General features: G+C 42.5%; 1 protein-coding gene across 5 annotated transcripts in view; it reads right to left on the bottom strand.

Moving 5' to 3' along the window:
* Positions 1–17,119, bottom strand: part of slc8a2a (solute carrier family 8 member 2a) — a 28,686-nt gene that overhangs the window by 2,037 nt on the left and 9,530 nt on the right. The window contains exons 1-13 of one of the 5 annotated variants that reach the window (XM_069165123.1): positions 16,328–16,441; positions 10,461–10,885; positions 9,870–10,007; positions 9,207–9,434; positions 8,326–8,592; positions 7,280–7,714; positions 6,672–7,033; positions 4,988–5,091; positions 4,363–4,380; positions 1,542–1,654; positions 1,272–1,295; positions 936–1,035; positions 110–382 (exon numbers count right to left, since the gene is read on the bottom strand). In XM_069165123.1, coding sequence (XP_069021224.1) covers positions 110–382; positions 936–1,035; positions 1,272–1,295; positions 1,542–1,654; positions 4,363–4,380; positions 4,988–5,091; positions 6,672–7,033; positions 7,280–7,714; positions 8,326–8,592; positions 9,207–9,434; positions 9,870–10,007; positions 10,461–10,799 — 2,401 coding nt within the window. In that variant the 5' untranslated portion in view covers positions 10,800–10,885; positions 16,328–16,441. Of the gene's footprint in view, positions 1–109; positions 383–935; positions 1,036–1,271; positions 1,296–1,541; positions 1,655–4,362; positions 4,381–4,987; positions 5,092–6,671; positions 7,034–7,279; positions 7,715–8,325; positions 8,593–9,206; positions 9,435–9,869; positions 10,008–10,460; positions 10,886–16,327; positions 16,442–17,119 lie in introns of those variants that run through there. The other 4 variants (XM_069165122.1, XM_069165124.1, XM_069165125.1 and 1 more) reach the window with 4 other exon arrangements.

Here is a 17,119-nt window from a genome sequence, read left to right on the forward strand (position 1 = left end):
TTTGAAAATTTGGTTATTTAGTAGTTCGGCTCATTCTGGCTTTTATTCGGCTCGCTAAGACTTCACAAGAACTGATGTAAATTTAGAGGCACAAAAGGAAGTCACTAACCAGGAAGTGAAGTCCCCAGTGCTACGAAGACCACTGCAGTCACCGTGTCTCTCAAGCCCACAGTACAGCCGAAATGGGAAGCCAGGTCTCCGATAACGGCCGTCAGAAGACCGATGACGGAGATTGACACGATGAAGCACGCCCAGCCGTTCCAGTACTGGGTGGGTGGGATGAAAGCGAACAGGACCTTCCAGAAGACGCAGAATATATGCAGGAAATAGTCGCAGCAGTTGGGCGATCGCTGCATCTGTCCCTCCTCCTCATCTCCATCACCTGTTTAAAGAAGACAGAAGACATGTCCTCATCCACAAATGATGCCATCACTGCGGGACAACCACAGACAAGTTTATAGTATCAAATGAAAAAACTAAAAGTTTAATCATCTATATTTTTAATTCTCACTCAGTCTTGTGCTCAAAGGATATGCTGTAAAAAACTGACAGATTAAAGTCAAAGAGAAAAATAAACCCTGATTTTACACTCCACGAGTGTAAGTCTGATTCAATGGGATCAAATTTCCTTTTGGTTTTGGGATCGTTCTGTTTTTCTCATAGCTGGAATCACTACAAACACCTCATTTAAACAGAACGATTTGCATCTGATATTAATGACGCAATTACTCTCAGTAAACCACCTGTGAAACGGGTGCAAAAGAAATGTGCAAACATTTGGAATAAACATGCAATTTAGTACCCTTTATTAGAGATCTTAGTAAATCAGGCCCAAAGTCTTCTTTGTAAGTATTAAGGTAAACCTGAGTTGCAGAAAATCCAGTTTAAGGCTTTCTGAATATACAGATATGTAAAACCAAGCAGGAGCCACTGACCTGCACTGACGGTGACCGCTTCGATGAACTGCTCTCTCCACGAGTGCGTGCCGATCACTACAGCCAGGTTCGTGTCCTTGATGAATTTGTCCACAGTGCTCTGTTACGACAGATTAAACAGGCAGAAGTCATCATCTCTCACACAACAGATGCCTTCACATTTCATCTTCTTTTTCTTAACTTCTTTCATAGACAAAACAACAAGATATTCACATCATACCCACAAACACACTGGATTCATTTCTCTTTAGAACGAACTGACTCAAACGTAACTCACACAGCACACACGCAGACTGAAATGAGATCCCACACAGAGCATGCTGTCAGTGACTGTACCTGGTCCAGCACTCCGTTGGGAGTCTGATGCATGAGAGGGCAGCAGGTGGTGAATAAGGGAAAACATACACTTTTCCACACTTCAGCATTTTTTTTATTTTTTTTTTTAAAAGGTAATATCACTCAAAGTCAACATTTACAAAGTGCATGTTAACTCCTCTTCTAAATGTGAAGCTTTGAGCTGCATTGATGTTCAAATATGTCAATGAGTCATAGCTTAAAACATCCGTCAGTGACTCGTGTCGTGCTTCCTATCAGCCACTCACACACCTTGAACTCACAGGCCTCCTCGATGACCACCTCCAGCCGGCTGTGCTCTCCTAGAATGGGTTTTCCCATCTCAGAGATCTTCCGGGCCTCCTCCTCCTCGGGACTGGGGTTCCCTGTCCAGATGCACAAACATTTCATTTTCATTTTCATGTTTATGATTTATAATGTCATATTAATAAATACACACACAACCTCAGACAAGGCTAGAAGCCCAAACTTAAAGCAAAAAAAAACAACCACAACACGGTCAGAATGAAGCATATTCTAAAAGTGCTGTGTGCAGCATTCAGAGGGAATCTTGCTTCCATAATTTGATGTTTGGGTAAATCCAAAAGGATTTTTTTTTTGCCTTGAACATCGGAGAAAGCACTGCCTGCACGTTTCTGTTTAGGAAAGAGACAATAATTCCAAAAGATCCAGAGATGAGGGGAGGTGCCATCAACAGTGTAAAGCAGGATTATGAAGACAGAAAGTTTTATGTGACAGGAGAAATATTAAGAGACATGTATTCAGACTATTAATTGTTTTTATTTATGCTTCATGGCGAATGGCATGAAGCCCACAGCCCAGTGACACCGCTGGCCCCGCCCACACATACAACTCACCCCCCCCAACCAAAAGTCTCATTAACCTTCCAGAAGGTAAAGTAGTAACAACCTCTTTTACAGTACAGATGCTGAAGAGTCATTGGAGGAAAAGCTTTCAGAGTTTCTGATGATGCACAGTAGAGGAAGAGATGAAAGACTGAAATGACGATGAAACTCTTCTGTTAAACACACACAAAACATGCAGAGTGCAAAAAGAAAGGAGCAAAATCCTTTTTGCAACAGGAAGCAGTGACTGAGATCCATTGATCTCAGGAAAGCAATGCTTTTTTTGGTTTTAATTACATTTTCAGAAACTCACTAACATTGTTGCTGATGGTTTGAAACTCAGGGCTCTATTTTCGTGAATCGAGGCGCAGCACAAACGCAGGTAATACTTCTGTGCACTGGGAACACGTAAAGGTGTGGCCAGTTTTTCAGAGCGCAGTGGTAAAGTAGGACAAAAAGATAATTAGAAGGTAACATGTCATGGCTGACTTCAATTATGGCCAATTCAATTTGCTCCTCTCATCCCCTTTGAAACGGCTGTGGAGCAGCCTGTTGTCAATTTCATAATAACTGAAGAAGGAGCTGTCTGACACCACCATCCAAACTTTACACAGGACTAAACTTCACATACTTGTCTCAAGCTTCAGACTTATGATCACTGATTTATGGTGCTACATGTCCATCGCCACAGGCTGATGATGTTAAAAGGAAAAAGGAGACTACTATAACTCTTCCCCTGGTATTATGAGAACCACTGTCTAGTGTAGGAAGAGCTTCAGTGATGTAAGACGAAGGGTCAAACAAAAACCTGCATCTAAACGCCAAACACATTATTACTTTATCATTAATTAAATGTGAAAACGCACAAAGAACACTCATCTAATATTGAAATCAGGTGCTGGACGGATGTTGAGGAGTGAGCAGAAGTAAACTACGATGCGATTCATTTACTAACACACTGAATGTGGACAAAACGTCGCTGATGTTGTGGCGTTAATAAATAAAGTGATGTTGTGTTGTTAATAAATAAAGTGATGTTGTGTTGTTAATAAATGAGCTGATGTTGTTGTGTTAATAAATAAAGTGATGTTGTGTTGTTAATAAATAAAGTGATGTTGTGGTGTTAATAAATGAGCTGATGTTGTTGTGTTAATAAATAAAGTGATGTTGTGGTATTAATAAATGAACTGATGTTGTGGTGTTAATAAATGAGCTGATGTTGTGTTGTTAATAAATAAAGTGATGTTGTGGTGTTAACAAATAAAGTGATGTGTTGTTAATAAATAAAGTGATGTTGTGTTGTTAATAAATAAAGTGATGTTGTGGTGTTAATAAATGAACTGATGTTGTGGTGTTAATAAATGAGCTGATGTTGTGGTGTTAATAAATAAAGTGATGTTGTGGTGTTAATAAATAAAGTGATGTTGTGGTGTTAATAAATAAAGTGATGTGTTGTTAATAAAAAAGTGATGTTGTGGTGTTAATAAATGAGCTGATGTTGTGGTGTTAAAAAAATAAACTGCATCGGGAGCACGAGTGTGAATAATTTACTTTCCAATCATTAATTAAATGACCTAAACTGACGTGTAATTTCCATAGGTTGCCCCCTTTGTGTGTAAATGCAGTGTCACACTGTCCGTGCACAGCTGGGTAGTGAAAATGCTTTTTAATTGTTGCCTCTTTATGTGTAATTTTATTGCAGTTCATTTGTCGTTAACCTGAATGTCTTTTTATATTTCAAGGGTGAGATCGGCTGCTGCGTCATGACGCGATCCAACTGACTGATTCACATCCAAATCAATAGACAAAAGTCAGCTTTGTTTTTTATAAGATTAACTGAATCTGAAAGTTGTTAAACATCTTGTTTTAATTATTTATGTAAGCAGGATTTGATACGTAGAACATCCACCAAACCTCACTGTTTTTTTTTTAGTTCTGTTCATGTGCGCTTTGCCAACTGAAGCAACGAAAAAAACCATCTTTTGGCTACGCTGCACTGAGACCTGGTTTGAGTGTGCCAGCGTATCTTTACTGACACATGCGTGATAAAAAGCACTGTATCAAAATGCAAATGCGCCTGGATCTGCGTTTAGACCAGCTGGTCTAAACGTCTCAACCGGTACGAAAATAAGGCCCAAAGACTTCACTCTGTCTCATTTGTAGCCGAAGATTTAAAATTTCACAATAAAATGCTGCACAGTGCACCTTTAACACCCAAACCATCTTACCCTGGTTTAGTAGCAGGGCTGTGAAGAGAGACAGATAATGATTGAAGACAATATATCAACACCGTTTCCAGTCAAACACATTAGACATTAAATCCACCCACTGTTCAGCAGCTTGACATGCACGGTGTGTCGTCAGTCTTTATTTCTATTCTGACCTACTGAAATAAATTACTGCACATTATAAACTCATCCAGACTAACATGCACATATCGTGTTCCAGCGCCGTCCTTCTGACACATTGAGGTTAGAGGAACAGGTAAATAAAGGATGCTAACTTCATAATAGACTGCAGTGCCTGCGTTGTGTTGAAACAGAGACAGCAGTGAAGCAGTGAGTGAACTCTTCGGTTACTGGCTCTGACGCATGTCTACAGCACTCAGCTGCCACCGCTGCTGCTGCTGCTGCTGTTTTGATACTTGATCTTAGATATTGGTGCAGTCTACTTGGAGAATATCGTTTTCTATTATGGTAAAAGAGAAACTACTTTTACTATCATCTCATACTATGACTTTATTACCACGAAAACACATGTCACTTAGATCCTAGTGAGGACATTCAAAATGACTTTTTCACTCTTAAAATATAATATTATTAATGCTGACATTTAAAATGCTCACACACTCACCAGAGAGTCCTCGCTTCAGCCATTTGGGGTCCTCGAGCACAATGAAGAAGTTTTCCTGCTTCTCGTACTCCTCCACATTTATAATGCGCACCTGTAATGTCTGACTGGAGACACACACACACACACACACACACACACACACACACACACACACACACACACACACACACACACACATTTATTTTTGTAACAGATTCTGTCAAATAGGATAAACAATAATATTCATTAATACACTTAAACATTTTACCATCTAAATCACATCACAAAATTAAAACGACTTGCATAATCAAGCATAATGGGCTTTTTAATAATTGAGTGTGCCGAAAAGATGGCGCTAAACCAAACGATACATTACCCTGTTAATCAATGTGTGTACAGTAAATCAGTCGAATCCTCTGATGAGTTACTGATATACAATCTACAGATGAACAGTGCATAATAAAATAAATAACAGGACGAACCACTACACCTTCCAGTGAGCTAACATCTACCACTTGTCTTTCCCTTTAATGTGAAGCATGTGATGATGGTGCATGTTACATAACTGTCTTTCACTAAGTGTACAATTAGTCCATGTGCAAACACAGCTTATATAACCTAAACATTTAATGGGAAAAGGATCTGTTAGTTTACACGGGGCGACAGGAGGTTCCCGCACCTGACCGGGGACAGGATTATCTTTGGGTGTCAAGTCGTCAGGTAATTCTGTCTGAAAGGACCTCCTCCGCCCGCAGCGACTCACTGATGACCCATCGTAATCTTTCAGGGACGTTCAGGTGCTGCTTTACTAAAAGCACCAGTGAGCCATAGTATTATAAAACCATCCAGGGTGCTGTGGTTCCATAAAGAGAACGGCTGCCGTCTCACGAGTTGATGGTAATTATGCTTCAAATTCACAAACCATGATACAATATTCAGTTTGTATATTATTTGGTTTCCAAGCTGAATGAAGAAATGTAGATAGATGTTCTGTTCTGAAGAACTACGACACAGTACACATTAAAAAATGTCATCTGCAGCATGTTGTTGTCCAAAAACTATTAAAAATACATAAATAAGCTACGCTGCATGTCCCTTCATTACCAGGAAAAACACATGCACTGTAGTTTCTGTATTTTACAGCCCACGGCCCTGCTGCTGCAGATACTCACGTCTGCTGGAGGTCCTGGACAAACACACTGTCGACTTCTATTTCAGGAACATTAGTTACGGCCAACTGGTTTGGGAAATCTGAAATATTTTGTGGTGGAGTTTTAAAGATTTACGTGGTCAGTAGCCACAGAGCTTTAGGCTGAGAGCCACATCTGAAACACATCCATCAGACTGGATCTCTCCCTGTATTTCCCCGTCGCTGACTCAGCTTTATGCCAGTTTACAGCAGATTTACAGCAGATCCCACAATAAAGGAAACTCCTTTTTACACAGAACCAAACAAAGTGGACTTATGTAGCCTCAGTGTGGGACTTTGGACACCATGCTGGTATTCCACAATCAAAGACATGACATGTAACAAACAGCGCTGGCCTGTAGTCCCACCGGTGAGACTGTCTCTGCTGCTGGCTCACCGGAGGAAACAACAACAACGCCCCCCATTACGTGTTCGTACGTTTTATAGAGAACACGGAGGTGGAATAAAGGTGCAACACTCCCAGCAGGCTGTGTGGAACTGGGGCTTGTGCCTCACCAGGTTTGTTCGTTGGGGAACTCCAGCTCCCCTCTGGTCTCCTCGTAGTCCACTCCAGCCTTGGCACTGCCGTCCTCCGTGTGGTACGGCACCGCCACGGTGCCCCGGGAGCCCGAGTTCCTCACCACCGTCACCGTGAGCGTGCCCGTGCTCTCACTCACCCGCAGCACCCGCTGCCCGAAGGTGAAGATGCCGGCGTGATCGTCGTCCAGGATGGTGACGGTGGCGAGCAGCGGCTCCACCAGCCGGCCCTTGGGAGGAGTCCCAGTGCCTTCGCCCCCCCCCTCCTCCAACCTCAGCTTCTGGAGACGCACAAAGAAATGCTCGTCCTCCTCAAAGATGTCATCGTCCAGGATGCCCACCTGCAGAGTGCACAGCGACGCACAGTCACACAGCTTGTTGATGCATGAGGCCATAACAGTGTAAAGTAGACAATATTATATATAATATTTTATCAGACCACAAAACATCAGGAGAGAAACCAGATTTCTCATGCTCACCACACCAAGAGAACTTTGCATTAAAGTATCTTTGTAATCTCCTTTTTGGGGATAAACAGTTACTGACATGAAGAAATCTCTGTGTTAACGAAGAGATCTTCTTCTCACCTTGATCTCTTTGCGTGTCTCCCCTGGTTTGAACACCAGGGTTCCCTCGGTGAATTCATAGTCGGCTCCAGCATTGGCAGAACCATTCTCTGTGCAGTAGTCCACATAGAAGGTGTTCTGGCCCGTACCCCCGTCGAGCATCACCCCGAGGGTCAGAGCGCCGCAGTTCTCCGTGCACTGGTACTGAGCACTCTCGAAACAAATGTGTGAGCATGTGGCTTTGTCGGCGTCGTGGCCCGCTCGGCGCCGGGTCTGCTCAGCGGCGTGTTTCCTTAAAATGTTCCCGGCTCCGATCAGCATGCGTGTCGCCTGCACGCGGTAAAAGGCGCGGCTTTTCTTCTTCTGAACCAGGGCGGAGTAGTTGGCCATCTCAATCAGCTGGTCCAGGTCTTTGTCCGGGTGCTTCTCCTTCAGGTCCTTCAACTTGCGAACCATCTGTCCAAGAGAGGAAACTGGTCACTGAGTATCATACGTGCAGAGATGCATGTGTTTTTTAAATGTTCTGTAAAACACAAAGTTAGGACCCAGGCTGGGTGTGCAGAAGAGCCTGCACAGGGTTGGATGGCTGCTCACACAACAAATGACAAAAAAATATCTTATGACAAAAGTTTTACTGTTTCTTCAGTGAAAACTTTAGGAGCTCCAGCTGCTTGGTTTCCTGCTGTCTGCACTTCTGCAACGTAGACTCCAGCTGGGATTGAATCCTGTGAGCTTCAGAAAACCTGATATTCCCCTTAAAATCCCATGAAGAGGCTTTAAAGTTTACAACATTAGAACCAACAGTGGGGGTAGACTGGGTGGGTGCAGGTGGGGGGGGGGGGGGGGCGTTCAGCCTGTCCTTCTTTTAAAAATATACTGGAGAAGTATTCTCTTTAAGATAAAACGGACCTGAATTTGAGGGGGAAAAAAAAAAAAAATCTTATTTTTAATACAAGATCTAATTATTTAATACATAATAAATGCTGAACCTGAGATTGAGGAGAAAAAAGCTCTGATTTCACACTGTTTTATCTTCAGTCTCGCGTGTCCACAGATGTGTTTCTTACCTCATCTTCGTTCTGGTCCAGTTCGTTGCCCGTCTGCACAGAGACGGTCACACTGGAGCCGCACGCGGCGTCTGCCAGCTTTCCGTCCATGATCACGTCGATGGCTTTCGGAGCCAAGTCCCCCTCCATCTCCACCACGATGCCGTGCCTCTTGTCGGCACGGTAACGCTTGTGCATGTATTTGTAGAAGAACATGCGACGGTCAGCGATCCACGCCAAGAGCACGCACACCGGAAAGTAAAGCAGCGTCATGATGGCCTCCCACACCTGGTCATCCAGGCAACACGAGCGTTACATCATTTACACTTCATTTAGTAGAAATACTTTAAAAACATCAATTTGTGTGTAAAAGTTTGGCCGCCCCTGAGCAGATTACACGTTGTATTGATTTCCAATCCAAATACAGATGCTGCCTTCTGAAGACTCCCTTTTTACTACCTCCTGCTTTGTAGGCATCACTTTGGTTCATTTTCAGATCCCATGAGCCCATTTACTGCTGACCGTTGCACTGCTATTTCATTTTATTTGTATATACTGATCATTTTTACATTCTATATTTTATTGCCTCTATTTTTATTGTCAATTTTATTGCTTTTACTCTGTATGATTCTAACCCATGCCGCTGTAGCTTACGGGATCAATCACTTCCTACATCCCAAACAAGTCTTAGCAGTTGTAAGTTAAAACCTATGAAGTTAAAGACTTCACAAGTGGAAAGGTTCATAAAAGTAAAGTAAAGTTCATAAAAAGAAAAGAAAACTTTTATTAACATTTCATTGCAATACCCCGCAGTAGTGTTCATTGCAGGGTTTGTAATTTGCAATTTGCAGAGGGGTGCCCAAACTTCTGCACTGAGCCTCGTACAGTCCTCAGAAACACACCTCCACTATCCCGGGTGAGATGACAGCCAGTATGAGGTAGAGCCAAATGTAGGCAAAGATACTCCAGAAAGCCGTGATGAAAAACACTCGCAGGTGTTTGATCTTGCGAGACTCTCCGGCGGGGATCACCCACACACACAGACCGATTATCACAAACATGTTGAAGGCAGCGCTGCCCACTATGGTGCTCGGGCCCAGCTCCCCCGCGTTAAAGTTGTGCCCACACACCTGTCAAAGGGAGACACGCAGCGACAAAGAGGTCGAGCAGAGAATCAAATTTTAAAGCTGAAATCAGGACGTCTTTAACGAACATCTGTTAGCAGCAAAAAAAAAAATCTATTAAAGTATGCTGAATATATAAATATCAAATGCCCTGATTAGCCTCTATAAACCACTATATGACATTATGTATGATGTACAGGAGGTATTCTTAATTCATGTGTATAAATAAATGTATGAACTTTGTTCAACATCAGTGGTTTTGATGCCTCACAGTGAAGTGGTGCACAGAGTGTAACCAAGTTCTCATTCTCATTTATGGCATTAATTCATTAACATACACAACTGCATGTCATCGATTTTGGTGAAAAGCACATGTAAACTTTTTTTAAATGTGTGAACAACTGCTTCTGCATCTCAGTACATGTTAAAATCAAACTGTACCTCGATGACAGAGAGCAGGATCTCGGGGGCCGAGGAGCCGAGGGCCATGAGGGTCAGGTTGGACACGGTCTCGTTCCAGAGCCGCACCGTCGTCACCGTGGTCTCGCCGTTGGGTTTGGTGATGGTCACCTCCTTCTCCTGCGAGGACACACGTTTATGAAACCAGGTTTACACTATTTACAATCAATATAAATGTTAAGGTATAAGTACCGTCACAATTGTTGTAAAGAAGATTGTACGTAGTTAAAGTTGCATGATTACATCAAAACTACTGACTGTATGTATGTACATGGGCGTAACCAGGGGCTCTATGGGTGGGTCGTGTCCCCCCCCAATACTGAGAATATACCAATCTGCCCCCCCTAAACATACCGTTGAAAATAAATTCAATATAATCTCCTTTTGTGACCAGTGTCAACGGTTCTGTCTTTTGTTGTTTCCTGTTTATTTCCCGTTGTTAATGAAAACCTAATTGTGTGACTCCCCCTCCTTGTTGTACACTCGGTTGCGCCCGTGTGAATGTATGCTGCAGGGCGAGTCAACTTTTTTTGGATCTAATTTTCTCACAGACTTGAATAAACCAAATAATACCTGCGAAGTAATGACTTCTATCGATGCCATGAAGCGGTCTGCGATGATGGACACACCCATGAAGATGTACATGAGACACAGGAAGTAGACGGTGGCCCTCCCTGCCTGCTCCCCCAGTGGGGGGTTGAGTGGGAGCCACACCGGCAGCAGGATGCCGGGTCGGCACACCACCGCGCCCGCACACTTTCCAGACTCTGTGGCATTACCAGAGGACTGAGGCTGCTCGGAGCCGGACGCTCGCTCCACGAGCTGGGGCCTGAAGCAGGAGCAGGGGGGGCTCAGGAGGAAGAGGAGGAGGAAGAGGAGGAGGGAGGGAAGGTGAACGGAGATTTGTCCCATGGTATCCCTGAGTCAGGAGAGTGGGGGGTGGGGGGTGGGGGGCGGGAGGGGGTTCACCGGGGGAGCTGCTGGGTCAAAAGACTCTCCTGGAAGAAGCAGAGGAGGAAACAAACATCAGCTGACAGACTGAAATATCTCAATGCCTCCAGGAAAGATGTCATGAAATACGGTTCAGATAAGATGTTCATGGCGGACAGCCACTTTAAATGTCTGCAATGAGGTCGTAGTAACAGAGCCGCGTTTATTACTAGTAATTTAATACAGCACCTAAAAAATTAACACTATGAAATTCAGAGTTCTCTCAGGAAACTGTGATAAGTTGTAATTGTGATTTGTATTCATTGTGACTGTGAATGTGAAGCTCAGATCCGAACAAACATTCACAAAGTCATGAAAGTGTTTTAGACTTTCTCGACTCGGACCAGCTGACGGTGACGGCTTCTCAAGTCTTCAGTTTCAGAAAATAAGGCATAAAGTTTTGTGAGTTTTTCTGCTTTTTAGAGGAGACATGAACTTTTCTAAACAATGATTCTGCCTCAGAAAAGGAGAAACTGACAGACCAGGTGAGATCTCTTCTCAATCTCAAATTCACGGCATTAATCTACATTATTATTTTGCATCCAAATTCTCAACCCTCACTGTTACTATCCTCATTCATGTTTTAAGACACTGCAAATTATCCATCTATAAAACAGCCTGAGAAACCGGAACAGAGTGCAGAGATTTCTGAACTTTGTTATTTTGTTAGCTTGAATGCAGGAACGTTTTTCTTATTGCATTGCAGACTCATTCATATGTCAAGTACACTGGATGGTTTTGATTAATTTTAATGAACTTGAAGTGTGCACTGTGCAGCTGTATTATCCACAATATAACACAAGTAACAGATTGGTTCTCGGTATCAGAAGATCTTCAATATTAAATGACTCCGTTCATCTCCTGTTCAGACATTCAGGACTGGAGACACTTTGGTGACGTTTCATCTGATCAGTCCAAGAGTTCAATGTGTCCAATATTTTGGTTTACAACCAAATATCTGAAAAATTATTGACATCTCCATCAGTCTTGAATTTTATTTAGTGTTTAGTGTTAAGTACAATCATCATCCATCAGTGATGTCATCAACCATCAGTGATGTCATCGTTGGTTTGTGAACGTTATGAATCCTCCAGTTCAGATTCTGTCCGTCACCATCTTGAGAGTTCGGAGCGGTTTGGAGCAGGAAGTGACCATATTTGGACGAGCTGGGGGAGGAGCCAGAGGTGGATCTGACCGATCTGATTGGAAACCTGACGATACTATGCCCCGCCCACCGATAGCTGTAACCTGACTGCACCACAGGCCTGTCAATCAAACAGACACGCCCCCAAAAACAGGTCTTCTTGAATCTTCTTTTCTAATGAATGAGGGATTATTTTCAGATGGACCTCCAGAAAACTAATAAGAAGGAGTGACTTTAGCTAACAACACCGAGATAACTGATGGACACATTTTATTCACTTTGGATTTGATGAGAGAAGTTGAATGGGAGTCTATGGAGCCGGAGGCTTTTTGGAGCCGACCTCTAGTGGCACTCGCTGGTATTGCAGCTGAAGACACTTCTGCATTGGCCTCATTTTTCATAGCTGGAAGCTACAAACTCTTTTATATCCAGTCTGTGGGCACAACCAACCACCATATCAGGCTCGCAGTTTATTTAGTGTTTAGTGTTCGGTAGCAGCTGTTAGCATGCTAACACTTTAAACCAATGATCAGCAGTTACTTTTCAATTGTGTTTTGAAGCATAGTTCATTAAAGGTCCACTAATTTCAAGGTGCAGTGGAGCTCCAGGCATTTTTCACTTCCTTTATTTTAAGAATAAAAGAATACAACTGATTCATGGTGTTTGTATCTGTGGACAGATGTCACTCATTCCAGTAGTAAATTAAGGGTTACAGCACTGCTTGTCGATATCATAAAATCATAACATGACTTATCACTTCGTTGCACTCTGAGACGGTATAACATGTTACAAGGTTTATTATGATTTACATTATCCTTGTATTCATATCATCTACAGTAGATCAGTGAAAAGATAAATACACCAGTGTGATGTAAATATGATAAGAAAAGTGACTTGTAGTATGTGCAAAAAGGTTTTCATGTTAAACTAGAGCCACTGCAGAAGAGACAGAACTACAAAATCACTGTAAGTACAGATTTTCCAAGAACAAATACGAGATCTAAAACGGACCTAAAAGGAACTTGTTTTTATTTTTGAACCACCTCAGCTTTTAGTGTAAAAAGTTTCTTTGCTGGTTTTAATTGTTTTGTGAGTAAGTTGAATATTACCATCACCTCCAAAACCTGTTTTCTCTCCCCACATGGTCATCCTACGTAACACTCTGCAGGTGGTGATGACTTACACAAACACACATCCACTCACACTGCTGCAGAGACGTCTGGGCGACAGGATCCAGGCTGCTTTTTTACTATAGCCGCCAACACAAAGGCCTGTTATAGGAGTTTAAACGTAAACTGACCTGAGTCATCGTAACAGCATATCAAACGGACCTCTGAGAAACTAAAGCCAGCTTGTGAAGCCATGCACATCATTCTGTGGCACTGATCACTGACGCTGGCACTAATTTACAGCTCAGTGTTTCTGGGCAGGGCGTCTTCATCTCTGTGTGAACGCTGCTTAAAGGAAAACTTAATGCTAAATGTCCTGAGAATTATCAGTTACTGCTGATGATGAACACTTTAATTCATGATATCTGAAGATAAAAAGACAGAAAGGCTTCCAGTAAATATTCTAATGTGTCAAGTAATTTCCACATAATCACTCCAATCTCAATTTAAATCATACATTTTTTATATTCATTTGATTTCTTTGTTGACTCCCATTACAGGAAGCTGCATGTGTTTTAAAACTGATCACTGAATCATGATTTTTCTGTTTCTACACTTCCTGCTCACATAGTTTCTCATCATTTTTTTTTTAACATTTTTGACACATACAGCATCAACTAAACAAAACATGTAGAAGTTTAAATTTATAAACAACTCATGTTATTTTTTCAAATAAAGAAACTTGTTGGAGCATTTCTAACGCCGTGTTTCGGACTGAAAATCTTTTCAACATGAAAGTCGTGGCATCAGACCGACACCTGATCACATGCAGCCGGCGGAGTGAGTGTGAGCTGGTCGGAGGATGTACAGGTGTGAGCACAGCAGGGTACGAGAAAGCGTCTCTTCATGGGCCGGCGGCCTCTGCTCCGCCCGCCCAGGTGACACGGCACCATTATGCGCTGCGAGTTGAACCAGACACCGGGGTGCTGCATCTTTGATGCAGTCTGAGCTCTGCCAGCTCATTATGGAGTTGTGATTCAGAAACACAGCCCAGAGGGCCGCCGCATCGCATTTCACTTTCCAAGGCCTGCTATGGTTACCACGACCTCAGACAGAGGGCCACCTTACAACAGCGGGTGCTGGGGGTGGTGGTGGTGGTGGGGAGGGAGGGGTGTCAGGCTCACCAAAAATAACTTCGTCAACATTCATATTCAGACAACAACAGTGCAGAGAACCGAAGTTATTTGTCACGAGACGAGGTGAGAATAATTATCAACATGTTCCTCTGTGATGGATCCATTAAAGAAGCACCAGCTCTGTTTTCATCATATCAGCCAACAGGTTCACATAAAACCAGCTGACTGCTCTCCATACAAACGGATGTAAACACTCACAACACGCCACCGAAACAGAAGCAAACACGTCAACCAAAGGCTTCAACGTTTTATCGTAACGGGAGCTAAATGAACGAGACTTGTATGATCCCACTTTGTTTAAAGGAACATGTTTAAGGTCCAAACACAGATCTGTAAATGGTGTATTCTCCTCTCAGATGATCAGAAGCGTGCAGCAGAACCTCCGTGGGTTATGAGCGCTGGCTGACGAATCAAGAAGTTGGTGCTGGAAGAGCTGGATGCATTATTGATCAATGCATTCACCTAAATATAGCAGGAGATCTCTTCCTTTCATGTCACCTACGAGCAGCTCTGCAGACGTGGTTCAGATGAAGAGCCCACTGGACTTATCAGGCGCAGTTAAGGGCTTTTTCCACTTGAGAGATTGAGTAAACAGAGCGATGCTGCTGTCGCTCACCTCAACAGATCAGAGCTGTCTGCTGCAGCGACACTGATTCACATCCACTCCAAAAAAATTGATGTTCACTGGGACCTTTAATTGTTCAAGTTTAACTGTCACAACTTTACAAACCACCACTCTCCTCTCAGAAGTCTTTATGGTGCCGGAGTCTCAGGGTGCTGACAGCTCTGAGGCCTCCTTGTCCTCTTCACTCTCTCTCACACACACACACACACACACACACACACACACACACACACACACACACACACACACACACACACACACACACACACACACAGTGAGCTGGCTGACAGCTCATCTCCTCTTACTGCCTCTGACACAACCACGATCTGTCAACACCACCGATAAGTGATTGTCTGGGGTTATCTTACACCTGCAGGAGTGCCAGCAGAAAAGGGTGTTAGCACCTTTAAGAGTTTAATATTTCCTGCCGCCTGAGGGATGCTCACTCTAACACGCGGCGCACTCAGGCGTGAGGGTGAGGCACAAACCAACGATTCAAGCATCATTAATCAGTCTCTTCAGGAATTCGCAATAATTAACGCAAATTCAAGCAAACCCTTTTGCAATTTTTTAAAATTCACTATATTAACAAAAATAACTCCTAATTTCCTATCAGAAAGTCTCTGTTCCTGTTTTCATCTCCAAATAAAACTCTGTTCACGGAGGAAACCGGAACACGAGGAGAAACAGGAAGTGACGGGGTTTGTGGGAAATGTGTTCTTCACATTAAAATGATGATTAAATGTTTGTGATCAAAGGAAGTGATTCCATATTACTGGATGTTAAATGAGTTTTCTCCACACGTCCAGTTGTCAGAGACGTCTCTTTGTTGGTTTCATCCAGCAGGTCTATGTGTTGAATGAACATGAATTAAACAGCATCTAAAGCTCTTATTTTGACAGCTGATGTAGTCCTTGTTTCTATATTCCAGTCACAGACGCTCTGTTCTGGAAACATACGCAGCTTTTAGGACCTTTTAGTAGCTTTTTAGCAGCTTTTAGGAGCTTTTAGGAGATTTTAGGAGATTTTAGGAACTTTTCGCAGCTTTTAGGAGCTTTTAGGAGATTTTAGGAATTTTTAGCAGCTTTTAGGAGTTTTTATCTCCACGGTTCTCTAAGTTCATTAAATAAATATAAAAAGATGAGAACTAAAATATTTCTGATGTGCAGCAGGATTATTATCACAGGAAGTGATTACATATATATTCCTTCATCAGGTAGTCCTTTAAAAAAAAAAAATCGAATCTTTCTCTTTCTTTCGCTTAAAACTTTTGAAAATTTCAACACAAATTTTGAGAAAATCTGCCACAAAATCAAACATTTTTCATCACAACAATCACAACAAAATTTACAGGAATTAAAAGCTGTCTGACTTACAATGAGTACAGAACGTTTTGCCGTCTCCAATGTCTTCTTCACTGGTAATCCAAAAAAATCAGTGGATGACATCCCTTCCTGATGAAGCTGAGGCTGACTATCAGACTCAGAAGCACTTCGGTAACAGAAAGATGGACCTGTTTCCTCGAGGAGCTGTTTTACTTGTTCACCAATGGATGATTCATTACTGTCAGGCAACCAACAGGCGTTGTGTAGTGAATTCCTGCATCAAATATTTAGCCATCACCAAGGAAACTAGTGTAATCTGGGCATTATCATTCAGGGATTTAATTCGTTATCTTTGTAGAAACACATCAGCTATCCAGCCAAAAAATATTTCAGAACACATGACATCCTCTCAGAAGTAGGAGCCTTAATCACTGATCCATCCCTGACAGGAAGGGACTGCGTTGAATATTAACCTGTATATAGATTGACAAAGATCCCCTTTCCAGGGTGTAAGGTCTACGCACAGGTAACCAATAACATCCCGTTTATAAATTTCACGGCCGGCCAATCAAAACTTGCATCTGCCCACGGAGAACGAGGTGACACTCATCCACGGAGCATCACTGCAGCTTTCTAACAGCAAATACATCAAAATCACAAGACTGTCATTCACAGAAAGATCACACAAGATCCAAAGGCATACTCCAATAACCAATAACTACTAATAAACACCCGTGATCAGTCCATCACATCAAAAGTGCGACCTGATGCTTGATTTAGGGTTTTTATGAGGTTTATCATACAGCAAATAATAATTAAATGTTATTACTACAGGATTTTACA

Source organism: Embiotoca jacksoni, unplaced genomic scaffold (assembly GCF_022577435.1).
Source record: "Embiotoca jacksoni isolate LCO1_2020_lvr unplaced genomic scaffold, fEmbJac1.0.p SCAF_33, whole genome shotgun sequence".
Classification (NCBI taxonomy): Eukaryota; Metazoa; Chordata; class Actinopteri; family Embiotocidae; genus Embiotoca; species Embiotoca jacksoni.